The following is a 23440-nucleotide window of genomic DNA, read 5'->3' as shown; positions in this document are numbered from 1 at the left end:
GAACACTCGGTGGCTTCTTGATTATTTTTCGAGTTTCGAGGATCAAACAATTCAATCAATCATCATCTTCTTCTACCTCTGCTCCAATTTCTCTGAAGACAAGAAACCTTAAATCAATCGAAAGCAGCTCAGTGTAAATTAATCAATGGAGATCAAGCCTGGTTTATCCGCTCTCGTCACTGGCGGTGCCTCTGGGATCGGTAAGCATTTCATTTCCTTCCAACAATTGATTTTTTGTTTGTTATTGATGAAATCTACTGGCTAGTTTTCGTGTTTTGGTGAAAACAATTTTTTTTTAAATTGGTTAGATTCGCTGACGCTGGATTATTCTTATTAGATTTACGTATGAAATTTGTGTGTCTGTTTTTTTTTCTAATCTTAAAATTGGTGTGTGACGCATGAATTTTGTTTACTCTCACTGGATTTGGTTCTTATGCAAATATGTATTGAAAGCTTTTTTACCAAGATGAAACAAAGAAAGCTCGGTACTTTTTTTTTGGGTATTAAAAAGCACATCATTACTATTGTCACTCTCTGTTTACTAAGTAACAAAACTAAGTAATACAGTGGTGATGAGATGTTCAATTTTGTGTAGGTCGAGCTCTCTGCTTAGCTCTTGCGGATAAAGGAGTGTTTGTTACGGTGGTTGATTTTTCGGAGGAGAAAGGACAAGAGATTACCTCGCTTGTTCGAAAAGCAAATGCCAAATATCATCCCGGGTTAAGCTCTCCCTCTGCTATCTTTGTGAAATGTGATGTCACTAATAGAGGTGAGTGTATAGTTAGTAGCTTAATGACGAAACAGAAAAATTTATTGGTGTATTAATTCTCTGATTTATGAGCAGGAGATCTCGTGGCTGCTTTCGATAAGCATTTAGCCACATTTGGAACACTTGACATTTGTATCAACAATGCTGGGATTAGCACTCCTCTAAGATTTGATAAAGATGACACTGATGGATCTAAATCATGGAAACACACCATTAATGTCGATCTCATTGCAGTAATCGAAGGCACACAACTTGCAGTATGTCTCACTTCGGTTTTTATTTTCTCTGTTTTATATGAAACTTCTGATTAGTATGATTTTCCAATTTTGTGTAGATCAAAGCTATGAAAGCCAAACAAAAGCCTGGAGTTATCATTAACATGGGATCAGCTGCGGGTCTTTATCCAATGCCCATTGATCCTATCTACGCTGCCTCTAAAGGTTTTATACTTACTTGTGTGTTATTGTTTCTTTCATTTGTTCACTGAATAAAATACGATGTATAATTACTTTTTTTTATCCCGTATGTTACATTTCTACAGCCGGTGTCATATTATTCACTAGATCATTAGCATATTACAGGCGTCAAGGGATCCGCATCAATGTACTTTGCCCTGAAGTAAGACGAATATCTGAATGTCTCCCAAAATGTTTATTAATGCTCCTATTGAGCTAGTTTAAATGGTACAATATATTTGATAAATAAGTGTAGCCACTGACATGATGAAACTTACGGCGTCATGCGTGAGACATATGGGTTTCGATTTTCGTTCTCATCAAAATGACTTGTTACTTCAAAAAGCTCTGTTATGAATGTGTTTCTTGCAATTGAAATACTTTTTAGCTGAGTGTTGTCTAAATTTTTGCTTCTGCACTTTTGCTGTGCAGTTTATCAAGACAGACTTAGCTGAAGCTATTGATGCTTCAATACTTCAGGCAATAGGTGGTTACATGTCTATGGACATGTTGATTAAAGGTGTGTACGCATATCGAAACATAGACTTGGGTTTAGATATCTTAGGTATCGGCTAACATATGTCTGCCGGACATGTTCAGGCTTTTGATTTATGTTTTCATATCGAGGAAATTATTTTGTTTTACGATTTTTCGACATGGTTGATTAGTTTAGTAGACTGATGAGAATTAGTCCGGTTCAGAAAGATTTGGAACACATGAATGCTCTTACGTTTTCAACTGTATGTATCTCTGTTTTATGGATTGGTAAATGTTCAAATCATTGCAAGTTGCTCCAATATAGGAAGGATACCAGTATGAGATCAAATCATTTCATTCATGTGTTTGCCATATTTTTGCTTTAGGTGCTTTTGAGCTTATAACTGATGAGAAGAAGGCCGGGGCATGTCTATGGATTACCAACCGCAGAGGTTTGGAGTATTGGCCAACTCCAATGGAAGAGACAAAGTACTTGGTGGGTTCAAGTTCCAGAAAAAGACCTTCGTTTAAAGTATCTTCCAAAATTGAACTTCCTCAAAGCTTTGAGAAAATGTAAGTTAATATGTGACTATATGAGATCAGAACACAGGTGTCAGGAATGTTGTATTTCTATCTCCTCTTAGACTACACATACTGATGGCTTACTCTCCCCTTCAGAATTGTACACACCTTGTCTCATAAATTCCGCAACGCTACCCGCATAGTCCGTGCACCACTAAAATTACCCATTGGACCACACCAAGTTCTCCTGAAAATCATCTATGCTGGTGTTAACGCAAGTGATGTAAGATCTTTATTACCATCTACCGTTTCCAAATTTTGTTGTTGTCTTGCTTATCGTTGTACTTTTAACTGTTTTTAGATTCCCTCTCTGTCTCAGTTATTAGGTAACTCACCCTTGTTGTGAAATGCAAACTTTTTAATTGGTCCTTGTTGCATACCATGAGCAGGTAAACTTCAGCTCAGGTCGTTACTTTACCGGCGGCTCACCTAAGCTTCCCTTTGATGCTGGATTTGAGGTATATCTCAAAACTTTTAGTGGGCCAGACTTAATCGGGTTAACATCAAAATTCAATTTTGCTTCAATTTTCCAGGGAGTTGGACTAATAGCAGCAGTAGGAGAATCTGTTAAGAATTTGGAAGTTGGGACTCCAGCTGCTGTTATGACATTTGGAGCATATTCTGAATTCATGATAGTATGAGAGCTCCTAAATCATATGAGCAAAATTTTGTGAAATTTGAAGGCTTCAGTGATCATGTGAACCTGTCTTTTTTGGATTTAGGTATCTTCTAAGCATGTGCTTCCTGTTCCAAGACCAGATCCAGAAGTTGTTGCCATGCTTACCTCGGGATTAACTGCATTAATCGCCCTTGAAAAGGTCGTACTTTCTGACTTGACAGTGTTATTAACTGTTTGGTTTCATCGTTCTTCATTTCAGAATTTCAAATTCCTTTTTTTTTTTTGTCTTAATAATTAGTCCAAGCAACAGATTATTCTTTATTTTCAACTGCATGTCTGGAACCATTCCTATATGAAATTCGTAAGTTGCTAGTTCAATTATGTCTGACGTTTTCTTTATCATATGGGAATTCACAGGCAGGACAAATGAAATCAGGTGAAACAGTACTTGTGACTGCTGCTGCAGGAGGGACTGGACAATTTGCAGTCCAGGTATACAAACCTAAAGTTGACAGTATGAGACTATGTTAGTTGTATGTCCTGTAGTTGTTTAAAGTATTGACCATAGTATATATATATATATATATATATATATATATATATATATATATATATATATCATATATCATTTCTGTTTCATTTGTGGAAGTATTTATGCCAGTTGAAAAATAGATGTTAAAGAGATTCTCTATGCAGCTTGCAAAGTTATCAGGAAATAAAGTGATTGCTACTTGCGGGGGATCAGAGAAGGCCAAGCTATTGAAAGAGCTCGGGGTCGATCGAGTCATAGACTACAAATCCGAGAATATCAAGACTGTAGGTCTCGTGTAGAAACTTTTATTAGTATATGTGGCTAAGTGGCGATTATTCATACTGGTCTGATCTTTACAGGTCTTGAAAAAAGAGTTTCCAAAGGGTGTGGATATCATCTATGAATCTGTAGGTGGTCAAATGTTTGACATGTGCTTGAATGCTCTTGCTGTTTACGGAAGACTCATCGTGATTGGAATGATCTCTCAGGTTCACTATCATATCACTCTCTATACGTCTTTTATTTGATCAGTTATGTCCATTCACCAGCTCTGTTGTATTCAGCTTTTTAAACTTCTAGACGTCCGATTCCTTTTTTTCCAGTATCAAGGAGAGAAGGGATGGGAACCCGCAAAATATCCAGGGCTCTGCGAGAAACTTTTAGCAAAAAGCCAAACCGTGGTATGTTGAAACGGTTGTGTGATCTGCTTTGGTCTCTCCCATTTGCATTCAATTCTGGGTTTTGGCATCTATGATATTATCTAGAGTTTGACAATGTTGTTTCAACTCAAACCATTAAATCTAAAATGTTGATTTAGGAAACGCATATACCTTAAGTTGATTTCAACTAAACAAACACCAATTGTTTCAGGCTGGTTTCTTTCTGGTGCAATACAGTCAACTGTGGAAACAAAATCTTGACAAGTTATTCAATCTTTACTCTCTCGGAAAGCTTAAGGTAATGCATTATAGTCATCGTTATATTTTTCTTGAATTCTTTGCTTACATTCATTCTTGTACACCAAATTGATTCTTCACTAACTATTCCAAACACCACTTTACTTTCTTTTTTCCACTTTGGCAGGTTGGGATTGATCAGAAAAAGTTTATAGGTCTAAATGCTGTAGCAGATGCTGTTGAATATCTGCATTCGGGTAAAAGCACCGGAAAGGTTAGATATCTTTTTCTTACTAACCGAATAGTTTGAATAAGAACCAAGCATCTTTTTTACTTGGAACAATAATAGGACTACAATCCTACATTGCAAATATGATTATGTAATGTGTGATGTGTTGTATAGTCTATGTGGACGCATATAAACTCGATGCTATGAGCCATGACATGTTATAGTGTTTACAATTATAGCTTGATGTTAACCAGAATCTATTGTTATTCAAATCTTTTTAGGTTGTCGTTTGCATTGATCCCGCATTTGAGCAGAAAACGTCGAGACTGTAGACAAAACATCCACAAGGCAAAATCCAGTTTGAGATTCAGGATACATGATTGGAGCTTTTCCTTTCTTCTTCTTCTTTGGTGGCAAGAAAGCGTTTAGTAAGCAGAGAGAGTTCTTTAATCTTACGCTTAATATCAAATCTAAGTGTTACGCGTGAAAGTACAATTACACAACACCACACCACAAAAATAAGAAAGAACCGACAGAATAATAGGTTTTATGGTTTCAGCTTCAATAAAACTGTAATTTTTCTACAAATGATCAATGAATGCATTTCTTGTGGGAAATAAGATTTTGTTTTTTATTAATTTTTATTCGTCTATAAACGTGCCGGAATTTTTAAATCGGGTATAATATAAAAACTTGTAATTTTGTTAAAAATATTTTTTTAAGAAAAAACTCAAGGAGGTATTTATTAGGACATAATGTCCCACATCGGAAGTTGGAAGGGATCCTAAGTAATATATAAGGGATATGGGCCACTTCACTCATTGCCAATTGGTTTTGAGTTGGAAGCCCATATTCTAATATGGTATCAGAGCCCGATCCACACATGTCCAATCCGATCCGACCCAAAAATGGCCCAATCATCGACAAGACCCAAAATTGATGCCGTCGATCTAAGTCCGAACATTCCGAGATTAATGGTCAAAGAGCCATCATCTCGAGGGGGCGTATTAGGACATAATGTCCCACATCGGAAGTTAAAAGGGATCCTAAGTAATATATAAGGGATATGAGTCACTCCACTTATTGCCAATTGGTTTTGAGTTGGAAGCCCATATTGTAATAGTATTTTGTTCTTATAAAAAAAAGTGTTATAGTGTGATGAATAGTATTACACTGTATTTTAAACAATACTATTCATAACTCTATTTAAATGTTTGAATAAAGTACTATTGGAAAGAATTTTTCTAATGATTTATTCCTTGAAATAGCAGAATTTTTGAAACAATAAAAAGGTCAAGACAAGAAAGATTTGGTCCTTTGAACTTTGAAGATAGTTGTCAATCAATATCTGGCCCATATTAGCTGTTGTAACTTACAAGTAATCAAAACCTTCCATAAGAAGAATCCATCTGCTTTTCTTTTTGTCATTATCCTTAATTTACCCCCAAAAAAATAAAAACACAATTAGAAAGAGACACAGAAAAAGGCTACGTGTCCACTCTCAATGCTACGCGTCGCATAATGCAGAGAATAATATTCATTTTAAAAGTATATATTTAAAGTAGTCACTGACTCTAATAAAATGGTCTCACTCCAACTCCAACTTCATTCTTCACATAATAATCAAAATCAATGGAATCTGAAATCGCCTCTGAGTTTCCTCCCTTCTGCCGGATTTACAAAGACGGTCGTGTCGAACGACTCATGGGCACCGAAACCATCCCTGCGTCGCTAGATCCAACACACGACGTCGTTTCAAAAGACGTTATATACTCACCGGACCATAACCTCTCCGTTCGTCTCTTCCTCCCTCACAAATCCACAAAACTCACCGCCGGTGAAAAACTCCCTCTACTTATCTACATCCACGGCGGAGCTTGGATCATCGAATCACCTTTCTCCCCAATCTACCACAATTACCTCACTGAAGTTGTCAAATCCGCTAACTGCCTCGCCGTCTCGGTTCAGTACCGTCGTGCACCGGAAGATCCGGTTCCAGCTTCGTATGAAGATGCATGGTCCGCGATTCAATGGATCTTCTCTCATTCTAACGGATCTGGTCCTGTGGATTGGATTAACAAACACGCCGATTTCGATAAAGTTTTTCTCGCCGGAGATAGCGCCGGCGGTAACATATCACATCACATGGCGATGAAAGCTGGTGAAGAGAAGAATCTAGATCTGAAAATCAAAGGTATTGGTGTTGTTCATCCAGCTTTCTGGGGAACAGATCCGGTTGATGAATACGATGTTCAAGATAGAGAAACGAGAATCGGAATCGCGGACGTTTGGGAGAAAATCGTGAGTCCGAATAGTGTTAACGGAACGGATGATCCGTTGTTTAATGTAAACGGATCCGGGTCGGATTTTTCTGGATTGGGATGTGAGAAGGTTTTGGTTGCGGTGGCCGGAAAAGATGTGTTTGTGAGGCAAGGTTTGGCTTATGCGGCGAAGCTGGAGAAGAGTGAGTGGAAAGGAACTGTGGAGGTGGTTGAGGAAGAAGGTGAAGGACATGTGTTTCATTTGGAGAAACCTAGTTCTGATAAGGCTTTGAGATTCTTGAAGAAGTTTGTCGAGTTTATTATTGGTTGATGAATGTTTTTTTTTTTTTTGTGTAAATGTTGTTGATGATTTTAAGTGTGGTATTTTGAATTTAATTATAGTTTATGTAATCTTGCTTTTAAGACGTAAACACACATGAATTTCAGACTGTGTAAGAGTTATATGATCCTGTTAAATTTGTATTATTATTTTCTTCACCTAATAGAAATTGTGTAAGATATTAATTTAGTTTTTTTTTTTCTTTTTAATGTTGTTACAAATTCTTAGGGGGGAAATCATCTTTGAGAAAAAGGTTGTTCATACGCGACTATGGTCCAATTTAAATGTCCACAGGAAATTTCTCTCCTCGATTGACACGACGTGTATCAATAAGTACCATGACACGAAGGGCGAGACCAAATGTCATCGTCTTTTTCTGGTGTCAAAAAAGAAATACGCAAAATGTCGTTGAACAATTTTTTTTTTTTTTTCGCCATTGATCAATTATATACTTAGAGCAAGCCCAATGGATGAATCCTTAAAAGAACTCTTAAACATTTTTTAATCATAAATTATGACAATTTTAAAATTAAGAGTTTCTTATGAATCCTTAAAATTTTCTTTGTCCAATGGTAGAATCCTTAAGTGGGTTTCTTAAAAAAAAAAAAAAAAAATTAAATTAACAACTTTGTAACTCTGAGATAAATAACTAAATCATTTTGAAAACTAAAATAAGTGATGGATTACTTTTCCAGTACAAGTTGGCCAAGTTTTCTCTGAGATTCAGTGTTTAGATCGCCAAGAGGATCAATCTCCACACCAGCTTCCTGTCAACACATCAAGATTACAATTATTATTGATAGTCCATTCGAAAAACGATAGAATACAAAGAAAATACAAGTCATACCTTAAGAATTTGAACCCCTTCTTCAAACGTTAACCTCAATGTCTTTTCAAGAAACTGCATGCATATTAGCGCCAATTATCAGAATCCAAAAAGATACGACAACTATGTTTCTGTTACTCCTTGCTGCTCATCATGATACTGCAGATATATATATGGTTTACCTTCAAAGGTTTAAATGGGTATTGTTTCCAATAGCTTCAAGTTCCTTTTTGCATTTATTATTTAAACTAGTGAATATAAACACAAATAACTCGTCCACAAGGTCCATTATCTGCAGAAACAAGAGAAATATTAGCACTAGTACTGTCACAGACTAGAAAACACTTGAGTAGAATTTAGATTATTAACAGCAAGTCACATATTGTCATTTGCTTGTGAAGCTGAGGAGACTGAGCTAGACAAGCAGGCTGTCCTTGGTATTCCAACCTAAATACAGCAGAACCTCCTTCACTACTACCGGCCAAGAGTTTCGGTGTGTGGATATTAACAAAATCCTTGGATAGCAAATTTTCTCTGAAAACCTACAAAAGTGATAGCTAATTAAGCAAAGCAACATACAAGAACAAAGCAACCAAATCATGGAAAGACAATAACTCTAAGATAAACAATCACTAACATTGAACAAAGTTGAATAAGGTATTCAGTTTTCTGGAAAACCCAACAAATGTTTTAACCGTAGTCACAGAACTCATAGAACATCTAGTTTCGATAAACCCAGAATCAAATCTCAATTCAAAAACCATAATTTCGATAACATCTAATAACACTAATCTAATCATACCGTAACAAATAAAACAGTTAGATTCATACCGTGATTAAGCGATTGGAGCATGGAATCGCCTAACTATCCGATTTGATTTGCCGAACGCACTGATTTGGTCCACCGAACTTATGTTGGTGACCACCGACAGTAGAGCTGATCATCACGGATGATTGGTTACGACTTTGTTTCACCTTTCTCTTCCAATTTGATGACCTAGACGCCGGATTATGAAGAACAACACGATTTGCTCTCAATTTCGCCATCGGAGAAATTAGAAAACAAGGAGAAGAGAGAGAGTCTCGAGAATAAAATGAATCGGAAAAGGAATTTTTTTTTTGTTTTCTCACATTTACGAACCAATCTCGGTGCCACGTCAGCGCCTCTTATCAGCCCAAAAAACTCTAAAACAAGGATCGTTTCTTGCGTTTTAGATCAGTTTTAATTTAAATTTGGGCTTTTAATTTTAAAAAACTTAGGCTTAGAGCCCTCTAAGGATCACCATTGTTGTTGCTCTTATATGTATTGAAGTGCAATGAAGTAGCCACCCTCCCTGTTGACTGTTGTAGCAGCATTACCAAGGAACTCTTAGAGCATCCTCAATGGGGATCACTTTTGGGTATTCTTAAAATAAAAATATTGTTAAAAAAATGTAAGATCAGTAGTTAAGATCTTTTGTTAAAAAGTTTGATTAGTGGAAGAACATGTTTAAGATCATAAGATTTAATAATATAATAATAAAAAACTTTTAAAACATATTACAATTATAAAAACTCTCCCTTTGTATCAGATTGATGAGACAATCAAACAACACAAAATCATATACAATCATGTTTCATTTACAAAAGAATTGATTTATCCACAATGTTTGATCCAAAAAGGGGTTTTGTAAGAGAAAGTTTTCTTCAAGAAAAATCATACCAAGAGATCTCTCATCTCCTCCAAAGTAATCATCACCTGATTCAATCAGAAACACATTCTCTGCACTTGGAAACTCATACTTTGGCTGCAACACTTTCTTCTGTTGCTCTGCAAATTCTTCACAACAATTAGAACAAACAAAAAGTGGAGGCAAAGTATCTGTATCATCAATCCCACAACATCTTGTGTGCTGTCATATCTCACATACATCACATGCTATCATTCTCTCACCATCATCATCTCTAGCACTGCAAACACATCTCACCATCCATATATCACATCCACCTTGAAACTTCAGTTTCGATTCCATATCAATCTCATGACCCCCTCACTGTTAAGCGGAACAAGACTCACCTTAAACTACTCTTTTCTTAAACTGGCTTCTAGACTTCTGCTCCTGAGAATCGAAACTTGAATCTTCTTCAACATTTTGCAATTCTTGATCTCTGCCGTGTTCCTAAACAGACGAGAGTTGCAGCAATGCCAAGATAAGTTTCTCAGCATTTCATAGCAATCCACAAGAACGATTCTTTATGGAAATTCCCGTAAAACCTCAAGTTCTTAACACGAGTTTTAGTACTATTAAGCTAACACCATCGGGAAACTTTACAACTACGCTAAAATTGCCTATCCTCTGATAAAACTTCTCTCTCTCCTACTCAGACACAGACGCTATAGAGGTTTAACAGAATGAATGTAAGAAAGAGGAATAAAGTTACCTCCTTTGAGTTGCCATCATCACCAATTTGATTTGATTCAGCTCGTGCAACGGCCGTGATAACTCTCCGGTTAACAGAAATCCAATTACATCGAGAATGAGACAATGGTTTGGGATCGACGAGACGCAAATTCAAATACTTTTCAGAGAAATGGGGAAGAAGAAGAGATTTTCTCTGAGTGGAACGGCAAGGACATGTACAGAGAGAACTCAATGAGAGGGGTACAGGCTTATACCTACAGACTTCAACAAAAAAGCGCCATTGAAATCCAAAATCAGAAAGGAAAATTAAAACCCTAAAGATTGGATAAAAGGCTAATCTTTACGAAAACGGAATCCTCCGCATCATGGAAGGACCAGATGTTGAAGATTGTGATTCGCTGAATCTATTCGATGAAATTTTTCTTTCCTTTCCCAATTCTTCCGCCCAATAGAAACTCGCCACGTCACCCCGCAACTCCTTGAAGAACAGATCCAGGATGAGAGCGGGCTGGCTGATCTTAAGCCCAACAAGCCATTATTTGGGATTAAAAAAAGCTAAGTTCACCCCCCCCCCCCCTTGATATGCCATTGAAGATGGCCTTAAGTGCTAACTTGTGAGAAGATCGATGCTAGAGCAAGTCATTCATAGTACTTTTTTTTCCTCTCTCTCAATGCCTTGCTCTAGCATTGATCTTCTCGGTTCTCACACGATAGCACTAATGGAGAAACGAAATAAAGCATCTAAACCACCCTCTCATAGCTACGGCGAGGAGCGCCGAAGGCCGGAGAGGCCTAAACGGAGACGACAATGAAACTTTCTTCTCAGCGGCTAGGTTAAACTCGAGAGAGAAAAGAGGGTGGGTGACATATTTTGTGTTCGTCCCTATAAACCCAGCAATAATATAGCTGAACTTTTTTTTTATAGAAACAAGTAGTGCAAATAATTTTCTTTTATTTTTGAGGTCAAGTAATTTTCTGTTGAACATTTTGAATATTTATGTATTAAGAATATATGTCTGTCCATATATATTATGGGAAAATTGGAAATAAGGGATATCTACTTAAAAATTTGTCCATATACACCTTTTTTGTGAGATTGTCAGTTTGGACGATTTTACCCCTACACCCTAATTTAATTGTTTTTTAAAAAAAATAATCATAAAAACAGGTAGATATACAAGAGTAGAGGTGATTTGAAGTATAATTTTTTAGATTTGGTTTACAAAAAGTTGATTTTTTGATAGATAAAGTTTCGTCTAATTTTGGTAGAACACGTTTTCTAGAGTTCTGCGAAACTCAGAATGTGTATTCTGCATTTTTGTACATGTTCTACATATTTCAGATTAGATTTATGTTCTGAGAATTTTAGAAATCCGAAAATCAATAATCTAAAATATTTAGAACATGCATTCTACGTTTTCCTCTATGTTCTAAATGTTTTAGAATAGACGTTCTAATAATTTCTACATCTTCTGCCATAATTAGAAATTGTAATCTACGTTTAGAATGTAAATTCTACGGTATTGCAGATTTGATTTTCTGAAATTTTTAGAATGCTCTAAATATAGAAAGTAAATATTCAGAAAAGGAAATAAAATATTTTTTTTAGATTACGATTTAAATGAATATTAATTGTTTAGATTACGATCTACAAGATGTAGAAGTTTTTATCTACGGTTTTTAGACTAAGATTAAAACCTAAAACGTTTTTTAAACCCTAAAAAGCTACACGTCTTAATCCTACACGTCTTAGTCCACCACTTTCGTTTCTAAAAAGCTAAGAACACGTTTTCCTTCAAATTTTCCCTTTTTTGATCAACGATTTCTCGATGTACATCTATGTAAGGAGTGGTGTGTGGAGATTGTATAACAAGAAAGAGTGGAGATTTATCATTGATGAAAAAAATCGTGGGAGATTGTTGAGTTTGGAAACGACTACAACTTTTGAAGAGTTACAAGCGATTGTTGCAGAAGACTATGGAATAGAACAGAGTACAGTTGATGTGGAGTTAAGTTACTTACCCACGGATCTTAGCTTGGATTGTCCTCCTGTTGTAATGATGAATAACAGACAGGTTAGTAATTTCCTTTCGTACTGTAAAAGGAAAAATACGATCAAGTTATGTGTGACGTTCAATGGTGGAGATAAAGATACAAGGAATAAAGAAAAATTCGATCTGAATAAGGAACCCGACGCTGCAAGTAATGGAGATGATGATGTTAATGTCGACGATGGAGATGATGATGTTAATGTCGACGATGGAGATGATGATGTTAATGTCGACAATATTTTGTCATCATGGGGTGTGAAAGAAACTAGAAAGAATGCCGATAGTTTCAAAACTCCAAAAAATGCTATTGTTGGTCACGGACTCGGATCGTCGTCACAGTATTCTTGTGTGAGCCAGGGTCAGTATTTCAGAAGCAAAGAATTGTTACAGTCAACCATGGAATTGTATGCGATGAAGTATAACTGTGACTACATGATTACAAAGTCTGATAGAAAACTGTGGTGTATACGATGCATAGATGTTGGCTGCAAGTGGCGACTTCGAGCTGAGCGTTTAGAGCGGTCTTCGTATTTAAAAATCAACAAGTACGTGGGTAACCATACATGTGCTCCTTCCAAGAAAAGTAAATTCTGTCGAACACCTTCAGCAAAAACGATTGGACATATCATTATGCATAATTATGAAGGTGTGTTGGAAGGACCTAAACCGAATGATATCATCAATCTTATTCGGTCACAGTATGGACACGAGCTTAATTATTCGCAGGCGTGGGAGTCTCGTGAGTATGCAGTTAATGAAGTCAGAGGAATTCCTGAGAAAAGTTATGGTAAGATACCAAAATACTTGTACATGCTACAAGCAGCTAATCCCGGTACGTATACAAATTATGAAGTTGATTGTGATGGTAGATTCCAATATCTATTCATATCTTTTGGTCAGTCAATTAGAGGGTTTTACAAGTCAATTCGGAAAGTGATTGTTGTTGACGGTACGTTTTTGAAGAGTAAATACAAAGGAGTTCTTCTGGTTGCTACAGCCGTAGATGGTAACTCTAATTTGTATCCAATCGCATTTGGCGTTGCTCGTTCTGAGAATGATGCATCATGGGAGTGGTTTTTCTTGCAACTTAAGACACTCATAGCGGATGATCAAGGTTTAGCTTTTGTGTCAGATAGGCATTTGTCGATCAGTAAATCGCTTGAAAAAATCTATCCGTTAGCTTCCCATGGTATTTGCATCCACCACTTGATCGGTAATGTTATTACATATCACAGTGGAAGGGGTGTGGCTGGTATGGTTGTAAAAGCGTCTAAATCCTATAGAGTTACTCAGTTTGAGAAGTTGTTCGAGGATATTTGCAACATCAGTCCAGCGATTGGTGCATACTTAGACGATGCTAATGTTGAAAAATGGGCTCGCTGCCACTTTCCGGGATTTAGATACGACATTAACACCAACAACCCTGCAGAATCAATCAATTCTGCTTTGAGATCACCTAGAGAGTATCCGATAATTCCTTTGTTAGACAGCATTAGGGAGATGTTGACACGTTGGTTTTATGAGCGAAGAGTATTAAGTGCAAAGCAAAAAGATCCGTTGACTATTGAGGTGGAGAAAAAGATTTCTAGAAGAATAGAGAAAGGTAAATTTTTTAAAGTTTATCCGATTACTAGTAACAGATTACAGGTTAAAGCAAACGGATTCGACTTCGTCGTTGACTTGGAAAGAAGAACATGTTCATGTGGGAAGTTTGAGATAGGGAAACTTCCTTGTAGACACGCTATAAAAGGAGCTTATGCGATAGGCAAGTGTATATACCCATATGCTGATGATGTGTATACCACTGCCACTTGGAGATCGTTATACGAGGAAACTATTAATCCAATTGGTGTTCCCGAAGAAGAATGGCGTGTCCCAGAGGAGGTTGCAGCTGCAATTGTGTTACCACCTGAAACAAGAAGACAACCTGGTCGACGAAGAAAACGAAGATATGAAACGGCTGAAGACAAGATAAAAGCGTCACAACAATCACAATTGTCAAAGAGACATAGGTGTAGTCGTTGTGGAAAAGAAGGCCATAATCGAACAACATGTGACATAGCTATATGATTAAGGTTTTTCTAACTACTGGTTGTAATCTTAAATAGAGACTTTAAAAATTGTCTTTTGCTAACGGTTTTGTTTTTAATTTACAGGATTAGAAAGCAACTTCAAATTATGAGCAGCTTCATGTTTTTCCGATTCACTACCATGGGAGGTTGCGGGGTTCAGTTCTTAGTTTTTGATTTTATTCTAATAATTTTCGTTTTGCTTTTTTGAGTATTACATTCACTTATACTTATATTTTTGTTTTTGTGTTTTGATTTATGGATTCAGTATTAGTTAAGTTTGTGGTTTAGTTTTGAACTATGGATTCACTTCTACTTATGATCATTTTTTGTTCCTGCGTTTGTCTCTAATGTTTGTGTTCATAATCAAGTTTGTAATGGATCAAATTATACATGAGTAGAACACGTATAAAACAGATAAGCACAAGAAGGAGTGGAGAACAAAAAATCATCTTGCTCGAGCTAATAGGAGATTTTAGAGACGAACTCAAGGAACTCACTTTCATAAAACGCCTAAATAATTAGGAAAAAAAAAACAAAGGTCATACAAAATACATGTCGCAAGAGTAGGACATAATCTGTTTGCACGATAAAAAAAAAACACCATAATGCTAATTAATCTCAATCAATTTCAAGGATATCCGACGATTGATGTGGAGGTTTATAGTTCTTCATTCGCTCAATTAAGATAGGATCATGAGCAGCCTCCCAAAGGTCTACAGCAATCTTCATGCGCGCCTCTTTGATGTTCCCATCGTTTATCAAATCCATGCTTAGATTAAGCATATGACACTCAATGTGTTTCAATGCATACACTCCGCAATCACACATAGTAGTGTTCAGATTTTTAGGCACCTTGACGTTTATTATCTCATATTGTGTCAATAGAGGGACTTTTCCATATACCTTCCCGTGCACGTCTTTCACAATCCTTGGGATGATGTATGCAAACATTTCCACGTTTCTTCTGTTGTTGTTGCCGAAACAATCGAAGACTTCAACAGTTCTTAAAACAAAGTTGACGCAAATAGAAATCCAGTGACTATTATTGACGTTTACCGGAGCGTAAATTCTGTTGAAATCCAAAGCCCAACTTTTACCCGTCTTTCCATGAGATGGGGACTCACCGGTGACGAAATCAATAAGCCGACTATCCCATTTGTGGGTCTTTTTATTTTTCATGAACTTTGGGTATTCGTTTTTGATTCGCGCGCTAAACTCGCAACTCATAAACCCAACACGAGCTGAATTCAGTCGGCGTAAAGATGTGGATTCCCGATGTAAGTACAGTACTGCATCTATTTCCTGCGATGCAATTATTTTTAAAAACAAGTTAGTATTTATCGAAATGAATACATAATCAGTCATGAAAAAAAAAATTAGTAAAACTTACATCGTTGCCTAGCCATTCTTTTTGATCAATCAGACGCTTAAATAGTGCATCAGTTAGATGAGATGGACCAAGTTTTGGAACATCACGACTGTAATGAAGGTAAAACAAAAAGAATAAACAATTATACAATCAGGTATATTTAAAAGATATAAAAATAGAATCATAGGACTTACTTTACGTTCCTAAACCATGCTTCAAAAGCAGTCCATCTAGCTTCAGGTAAGTATACCAACACCGCGTCAGCGTCATATTTACCCGAATCACCCTTATCATTCCAATCCATAAACTCTGCATTGTCGTCTTTGCGCTGTTGTTTCTCGAGGTTTTGTGAAAATATACCCTGTGATGGATCAAAACCCGGTGCTTGTGATTTTTGAGAAAGATGTCCCATTTCTTTTTGCAGAAAATCTGGATCTTGCGAATCCATATTAAGGTCTATTTCACCCGGACGGGTGAATAATTCATGAAACAGACAATTATCGTCCTGCAAAGACAGTCAATGTAAATATCAAAACAAAAACAAACAAAATAACTAAGTCTGAAATTACAATACATGCCTTTAAATATTATAATGCATAAGTTACTAAATAGCCTAATTACAAGGTTTTACATAAGTTTTTACTTCTTACGAAAGCTACAAACACAAAACATATAACAGAATTACAATGTCATACAATGCTAAAATACAACAACAGAAGCTTTGGTTATTATTTTTAACGTACCACTGGTTGACCATTACCGAATGGTGGTGCCTTGTCTTTTTTCGAATTCTCATCCATAGTGATCACTGCTTTCTTGAGTGTTGCTACATCTAGCTCTATCTTTCCTAATTTGTTGCTTACTTCTTGCCCAAAATGCTTGAAAGAAGTTTCAAACATTTCTCTGATGAATGTTTTCATCTCTTCATCAAAACCATGTGGTGCGGCTGGAGCTCTTTGACATAACAGTTTCATCTTCCTTGTCTGTGCACCGTGGTCACCGTCCTTACTCCTTCTCTTCTTTGAACTTGTCGCCATTTCATGCTCATTACTCTGCAAACCAGAGAGTAGGCTACCTTCAACAGTGACATTCGCCTCTTCCTTGTCATTTGTATGTATCTCACCTTGACCTTCCACATAGCCATCTTCTACTAAATCCTCATCTATCGTTTCTTCCTCGACATCAGGACTCTCAACAGCATCCCACTCAAAGTCAGAAAAATCATAACCAGTTCTTATCAAAGCGTTTAAGTTCTTCAAAGCAACATCACTGTTCTCACCTTGCCTCAGGAAATCCACTGACTCATATACATCATAATTTCCTGTGATGGAAATGTATGGATATACAATATCCTGCAGAATAATATTTACTTATCAGAAATGCAGCAAACCCATATGAATTGTTGAGTATATATGTATGAAAATTAAGCTACTAACCTCTGCTGTCATTCCTGTCTCTAATTCGATAATTTCTTGATAAGAAACTTTTGCTGCCCCTTTCCAGTTAGAACATCTAAGAGAAGCTCCCAAGTTCTTGTTAAGCTTCACTCCTAATATTCCTCCTATTTTAGGAACTGCTTCCATAGCCCATATCTGTAGTGCAATTGAGAAACCATCAAGGGCGTAGCTTTTAGTCTTCTTCAAGTCCTTTTTTGCGTTTGTGATCGACTCGACAAGATAGTCAAACGAATGTAAACCCCAAGGATACGCCCTTAACTTCTCAAGATCCATCACCAATTTGATGTATTGTACTGGAATAGCTTTCTTCTCATCTTTCGCAATTACCAAACCAGCAATCACACACAAATAGACAAATCTAATCCTATCTACTTTACCCCACTTGTGAACTACTCCTAGATGCGTAGACATCATCGTCTTAATGCATATCTTCTCCTCTCTTTTCAGCAACTTGCTCCAAAACCCCTTATCATCTTTCCAAGTATCTAAATCATACTTGAAATCATCATTGTATTTCAGCCCAGTCACTGCGTAGAACTCTTGCAAAGAAAATCGGAGAGGCTTGTTTCCAAACACAAACCAGAGCTCATGTTGTTTTCTTGTTACCAATTGTCTACACATTAGGCTGTGCACCAGACGACCCGAATAATGTAAACCATTTTCGTATATGGCGAAGACTTGTGCAAACAGAGGATCAGACTTCACTTTCTTATACTCTAGTGGCAAAGCATCCTTGATTTTCCTAAGTATCGATAATCTGCAGCTGTTGTTAATTTTCTCAACTTCAGGCTCTTTACCATGTCCGAAAAGGAGCTTGGGAAACTCCTTAGTAGTGGCTGCACATAAAAAACAAACATATGTAAATAAAACCATTCACAGTGATGACTAATTATAGTGCATAGTTGCAGTTAGCAAACAAAAATTAGTATGTTAAAGTACCTGATGTCTTACTCGTGCTTCCTAGATTGTTTTCCATTGATAACCTTTGATGTAATGTAGATCCAAAACCTGAAAATAGAGAACAAACTAGCTTTATCAAATATTTAAAGTTATTAAGAGACAAAACACTTGATATAAAAATAAGACCCTAAACAACGTGAATCTTTCCTCAATCTAAATTTTTACATATTCCATTATCACAGTTTGAGGCATGTATATCTCACTAAATGGAGACATCTACAAGATTATACACAAAGATGATTCAAAGAGCTAGAGGACTTAATAAATCAATTAGCAATTAAAATTTGGAGTTTTACAACACAAAAACTGAAATCTCTAAACGAGTAACACAAATTCAAAGAACATAACCAAATATATAGAGCAACTAATACACTCCTACGTTTGAGGAGATTATTTTAAGATCAAAGAATGATTCAAGCTAAGCCTTTTTCAAACTCAAGCAACGTCAGAAAAAATAACAATGTGATTCCAGTCTAGCAGTTTCCCTTCTTAAGCAATGGTGATATGGATATATAGATCATAGTAACTCAGTCAAACTAAATTATCGTTTTTACATGCTAGCAAAGCAAAACATGCCTAAGCAAATTCTTTCAGCCCATCGAAAACCACAATGCATAACAAATATCCGCTATTGCTATCCACGCTTTTATTTTCAATTTAGCTTGTATACCTTTGGCTCTGTTTAGTTGATCAGAAATTATAACACAGCTATCATGATCAGCGTATACATAGGTTCTTATGACAATGAAAGAGAATGGAAAGAGCAATTTTTTCTAGACCATTAGAGTAATCTGCGTTTCTTTTCCTGGCATCAATCTTATTTCTAACCTTAGATAGATATTAGCCAATGATTCCTCTACCCGAAATTTTTTAAGAAAAAACCATAGCTAGCTATTGCTAACTGATAAGCTAATGTTAAATTGCAAAATTTACAGTTGCGTCTTAAAAGAGATTCACAAACACATATACATTAACATGAATCAAAGAGATAGAAGACTTAATCAATAATTGATGTTGTGACACTTGAAACGCATGAAAGGAATCTAGGAACAAAACAAACAAAGGAATCTACATGCAATTGAAATTTGGAATTTTAAAACTCACAAAATTGAAACTTCAAATCTGAACTACACGAATTCAAAGAAATTAACAAATCTACATGCAAACTGAAATAAACTCTTGCAAATTACACTAAATCGAGAGAACAAGAAAGGAGAGAGACGAACCAATAGAAGACAACAGAGGAGAGAGACGAACCAATAGGAAGCTTCAAGCTGAAATCAAGAGGAAGCAAGACGGCGCCAGACACAGAGACGGCAGAGGAATCGCCGGCGACGACGATTGAGAGAAGACAGAGGAATCGCCGGCGGCGACGATTGAGAGAAGACAGAGGAATTTCCCAACAGATGTTTTTTTTTTCTTCTTTTCGTCAAACAAGTCTTTTATTAGGTCTTCGTGAAAGACTCTCTTTCATTTGGAGTTTTTGTGATTTTATTATTTCTATTTTAATTTTGTAAAACCAATTAGGAAGTTTTATTTTTAAAATGAAATTTGTGAGAAAATGAGGGTAAAATTGGGTTTTTTATTTTTAAAAACCTATTTGACCAATCTACAAAAAAAGGGGATATATGGACAAATTTTTAAGTAGATATCCTTTATTTCCAATTTTCCCATATATTATTGTTTTTAAAAACTTTGGTTCAAACACGAATTGAAACACAAATACTCAGTTTCTTGAGGTATTATTTATTGGTCCCACCCAATTAATCAAATTACAGAAAACCCCACCAGCAAATCTTTTCGTCGGTCGGTTTACCTATTTTCATCAAAATCCTTATCCAAAAAGTGCACCCTCTTCACCGGAAAAAATATTCCGGTAACCATGCTCCGAAGAATCACTTGTTCCTCTTCACTCGCTTCACCCTCTCTCTTCCTCCGCTTCTTTCGCCAGTCCCCTCGCTCTTACTCCTCACCGACCACCATCACCGTCTCGGGCCGCAACATTCGCCGACTACCCACTACGACCACTCTTCGTTGCATTTGTTCACACTCTTCGTCCGAAATCATATCCGAGCATCCTCCGTTCATCCGGGTTTACAAAGACGGTCGTATAGAACGTCTTTCGGGCACCGAAACCGTCCCGGCATCTCTAAGCCCCCAAAACGACGTCGTGTCAAAAGACGTCGTGTACTCACCGGAGCATAACCTCTCCGTTCGTCTGTTTCTCCCTCATAAATCCACACAACTCGCCGCCGGTGACAAACTCCCTCTACTTATCTACTTCCACGGCGGAGCTTGGATAATCGAGTCCCCTTTCTCCCCAATCTACCACAATTTCCTCACGGAGGTGGTCAAATCCGCTAACTGCCTCGCCGTCTCGGTTCAATACCGACGTGCACCGGAAGATCCGGTTCCGGCGGCGTATGAAGATACATGGTCCGCGATTCAATGGATCTTCTCACATTCCGATGGATCTGGTCCAGAAGATTGGATTAACAAATACGCCGATTTCAACAGAGTTTTTCTCGCCGGAGATAGCGCCGGAGGTAATATATCTCAGCACATGGCTATGAGAGCTGGTAAAGAGAAGCTTAAGCCTAGAATCAAAGGGACAGTGATAGTGCATCCAGCTATATGGGGAAAAGATCCGGTCGATGAACACGATGTGCAAGATAAAGAGATCAGAAGCGGAGTTGCACAAGTTTGGGAGAAGATTGTGAGTCCGAATAGTGTTGATGGAGCGGATGACCCGTGGTTTAATGTAGTTGGATCCGGGTCGGATTTTTCCGAGATGGGATGTGAGAAGGTTTTGGTTGCGGTGGCTAGAAAAGATCTGTTTTGGCGGCAAGGATTAGCTTATGCGGCGAAGCTGAAGAAGAGTGGGTGGAAAGGAACGGTGGAGGTGATGGAGGAAGAAGATGAAGATCATTGCTTCCATCTCTTGAGCCCTAGTTCTGAAAATGCTCCCAAATTCATGAAGAGATTTGTGGAGTTTATCACTGGTCAAAATTGTTCTTTGTGTTTTTAGACTTCAGAGTGTGTGACTCGAATAAATAAATTTTGATGTAACCTTTGAATTTGATTTGGTTGTATAATTATGCTTAAGAAATTAATTACAGGAATGACTCTGTTCTGACCATATGAGAATTGTGGTCCAATATTTTTTTTTTGTTCAAAGCCAACAAGAGTAACACAGTATAGTTTCAAATACGTTTTCCGCAGATACATGTATCCTAACAAAAACTCAAATTATCATCGAATTGGGTTCAAAGGAGATAGATGCATAATGTTATTGATCTTCATCCTAATTCTACATATGTAGACAAAAATATATATAATCGAGTATGCCACAATGATCGATGTGTGACGAAAACTTATCGACCATTTTCTTATAATCATAATTATTAATTTAGCTCTGAAATATAGCTTTATATATATATATATATATCACAACCAAAATTTTATTTATAACGACAGAAAAACTCGTCCTTGTCCATGTGAATTCTATTGTTGCCTTAATTAATTTTGTGGCTATTAGTAATTAGTAATTACAGGTCCAGAGTCAAGAAAGTAACGACGGGTTCATAAATACAATGGGACTAGTGAAAAAGATTGAGTTCGGGTTATTGTCTGGTTACATTTGTAATGAGAGTTTTTGTTTATACGCGATCGGGTCCACCGCTAGTCTGATATCCAAAAATGGAAACCAATCTAAGTTAAGCAACTTGTGATTTTATCATTTTGCGAAAAAAAACTAATGATTTGTTAGCATAAGTAACTTATGAACATATCAAATATAACCAAGCCAATTCATATCATACCTAATTGATTTTTAGACATAGATTTTTTCAGTTCACTATAGTTAATCACCATTTTTTTTAACATAGACTTGTCAGGGTATGATTGGATGAAACAGTATATACATATCCTTACTAGTTGTTTGTATTTTCTTTAGTAAAATCTCATACAAACCACTCTGTTTCTGTTTCTTCACTCTTTTTTCCAAAGAAGATGGAATCTGATAGAACAACAGAGCATCATCTACCATTCATCCGGTTTCTAAAGAACGGCCGGGTCGAGCGACTTAGCGGCAACGACATCAAACCTTCGTCTTTAAACCCACAAAACGACGTCGTTTCGAAAGACGTCGTATACTCACCGGAGCACAACCTCTCCGTTCGTATGTTTCTCCCCAACAAATCTACAAAACTCGCCACCGCGGGTAAAAAACTACCTCTACTTATCTACTTTCACGGCGGAGCTTACATCATACAATCTCCTTTCTCTCCGGTTTACCATAACTACATCACGGAGGTTGTTAAAACCGCTAACTGCCTCGCCGTGTCGGTTCAATACCGTCTTGCGCCAGAGCATCCAGTTCCGGCGGCTTATGATGATTCATGGTCGGCTATTCAGTGGATCTTTTCTCATTCTGATGATTGGATTAATGAATACGCCGATTTCGACAGAGTTTTTATCGCCGGAGATAGCGCCGGAGCCAATATATCACATCACATGGGAATAAGAGCTGGTGAGGAGAAGCTTAAGCCTGGAATCAAAGGGATTGTTATGGTGCATCCAGGTTTTTGGGGGAAAGATCCGATCGACGTACACGATGTGCAAGACAGAGAAATAAGGAGTAGAATCACACATATTTGGGAAAAGATCGTGAGCCCTAGTAGTGTTGATGGGGCGAATGATCCGTGGTTAAATGTGGTTGGATCCGGGTCGGATGTTTCCGAGATGGGATGTGAGAAGGTTTTGGTTGCGGTGGCCGGGAAAGATGTGTTTTGGCGGCAAGGATTGGCTTACGCGGCGAAGTTGGAGAAGAGTGAGTGGAAAGGAACCGTGGAAGTGGTGGAAGACGAAGAGGAAGGACACTGCTTCCATCTCCATAACCCTATTTCTCAAAACGCTTCGAAATTGATGAGGAAATTTGTGGAGTTTATCATCTTAAGTTGAATCTTGATGCTCAAGCATGGGATTAGATGAAATAATCCTTCAAATAATCATATTGTTAACTTAGTTTATGTTTTTAATCGTCAAATTTCGGAAAGTTCAACATACAATTATCATGTGAAGAAAAGTCAGATCACCTAAACAACAAACTCACTAATTGCTGACAGAGATTGAACCAAAATAA

At 37.0% G+C, this 23440-nt stretch overlaps 7 protein-coding genes and 1 long non-coding RNA gene across 8 annotated transcripts; 5 read left to right on the top strand and 3 right to left on the bottom strand.

Annotated features, from left to right (window-relative positions):
• The first annotated feature begins 16 nt into the window (after nt 1-16).
• LOC9330268 (prostaglandin reductase-3) lies at nt 17-5199 on the top strand. Its single transcript, XM_021011049.1, has 18 exons — nt 17-200; nt 596-769; nt 845-1026; nt 1104-1209; nt 1311-1387; nt 1657-1744; nt 2088-2274; nt 2380-2506; nt 2673-2741; nt 2817-2918; nt 3006-3101; nt 3320-3394; nt 3599-3718; nt 3794-3922; nt 4037-4114; nt 4305-4391; nt 4518-4604; nt 4841-5199. The coding sequence occupies exons 1-18, from the start codon at nt 146-148 to the stop codon at nt 4889-4891; spliced, it is 1890 nt and encodes a 629-aa protein (XP_020866708.1). The 5' UTR covers nt 17-145; the 3' UTR covers nt 4892-5199.
• Nucleotides 5200-6139: 940 nt separating this feature from the next.
• LOC9327591 (probable carboxylesterase 5) lies at nt 6140-7345 on the top strand. The gene has a single exon (XM_021011073.1). It carries the CDS (start codon nt 6192-6194, stop codon nt 7149-7151), a length of 960 nt encoding a protein of 319 aa, XP_020866732.1. The 5' UTR covers nt 6140-6191; the 3' UTR covers nt 7152-7345.
• Nucleotides 7346-7681: 336 nt separating this feature from the next.
• Nucleotides 7682-9151, bottom strand: LOC9327590. Its single transcript, XR_002329147.1, has 5 exons — nt 8818-9151; nt 8366-8528; nt 8169-8278; nt 8008-8061; nt 7682-7927 (listed from the first exon to the last, which is right to left on the bottom strand). It is a non-coding gene; the product is annotated as an uncharacterized LOC9327590 (long non-coding RNA).
• Nucleotides 9152-13714: 4563 nt separating this feature from the next.
• On the top strand, nt 13715-14845 carry LOC110224646. The gene is made up of 2 exons (XM_021011091.1): nt 13715-14514; nt 14596-14845. Exon 1 carries the CDS (start codon nt 13940-13942, stop codon nt 14507-14509), a length of 570 nt encoding a protein of 189 aa, XP_020866750.1. The 5' UTR covers nt 13715-13939; the 3' UTR covers nt 14510-14514; nt 14596-14845.
• A 1133-nt stretch (nt 14846-15978) lies between these two features.
• Nucleotides 15979-17618, bottom strand: LOC9330267. Its single transcript, XM_021011060.1, has 3 exons — nt 17317-17618; nt 16624-17232; nt 15979-16385 (listed from the first exon to the last, which is right to left on the bottom strand). Exons 1-3 carry the CDS (start codon nt 17608-17610, stop codon nt 16071-16073), a joined length of 1218 nt encoding a protein of 405 aa, XP_020866719.1. The 5' UTR covers nt 17611-17618; the 3' UTR covers nt 15979-16070.
• Nucleotides 17610-19648, bottom strand: LOC110224458. Its single transcript, XM_021010537.1, has 4 exons — nt 19555-19648; nt 18277-18345; nt 17710-18173; nt 17610-17651 (listed from the first exon to the last, which is right to left on the bottom strand). Exons 2-4 carry the CDS (start codon nt 18311-18313, stop codon nt 17610-17612), a joined length of 543 nt encoding a protein of 180 aa, XP_020866196.1. The 5' UTR covers nt 18314-18345; nt 19555-19648.
• Nucleotides 19649-19969: 321 nt separating this feature from the next.
• Nucleotides 19970-21457, top strand: LOC9330266 (probable carboxylesterase 4). Its single transcript, XM_002894159.2, has one exon. The coding sequence runs from the start codon at nt 20180-20182 to the stop codon at nt 21323-21325; it is 1146 nt and encodes a 381-aa protein (XP_002894205.1). The 5' UTR covers nt 19970-20179; the 3' UTR covers nt 21326-21457.
• A 337-nt stretch (nt 21458-21794) lies between these two features.
• LOC9330265 (probable carboxylesterase 3) lies at nt 21795-23361 on the top strand. Its single transcript, XM_002894158.2, has one exon. The coding sequence runs from the start codon at nt 22309-22311 to the stop codon at nt 23257-23259; it is 951 nt and encodes a 316-aa protein (XP_002894204.1). The 5' UTR covers nt 21795-22308; the 3' UTR covers nt 23260-23361.
• Nucleotides 23362-23440: the final 79 nt, after the last annotated feature.

The sequence above is a fragment of the Arabidopsis lyrata genome (genome assembly GCF_000004255.2).
Source record: "Arabidopsis lyrata subsp. lyrata unplaced genomic scaffold ARALYscaffold_1, whole genome shotgun sequence".
NCBI lineage: Eukaryota > Viridiplantae > Streptophyta > Magnoliopsida > Brassicales > Brassicaceae > Arabidopsis > Arabidopsis lyrata.
Note: the sequence above shows the minus strand (reverse complement) of the source record. Positions and strands in the feature narration are given on the sequence as shown.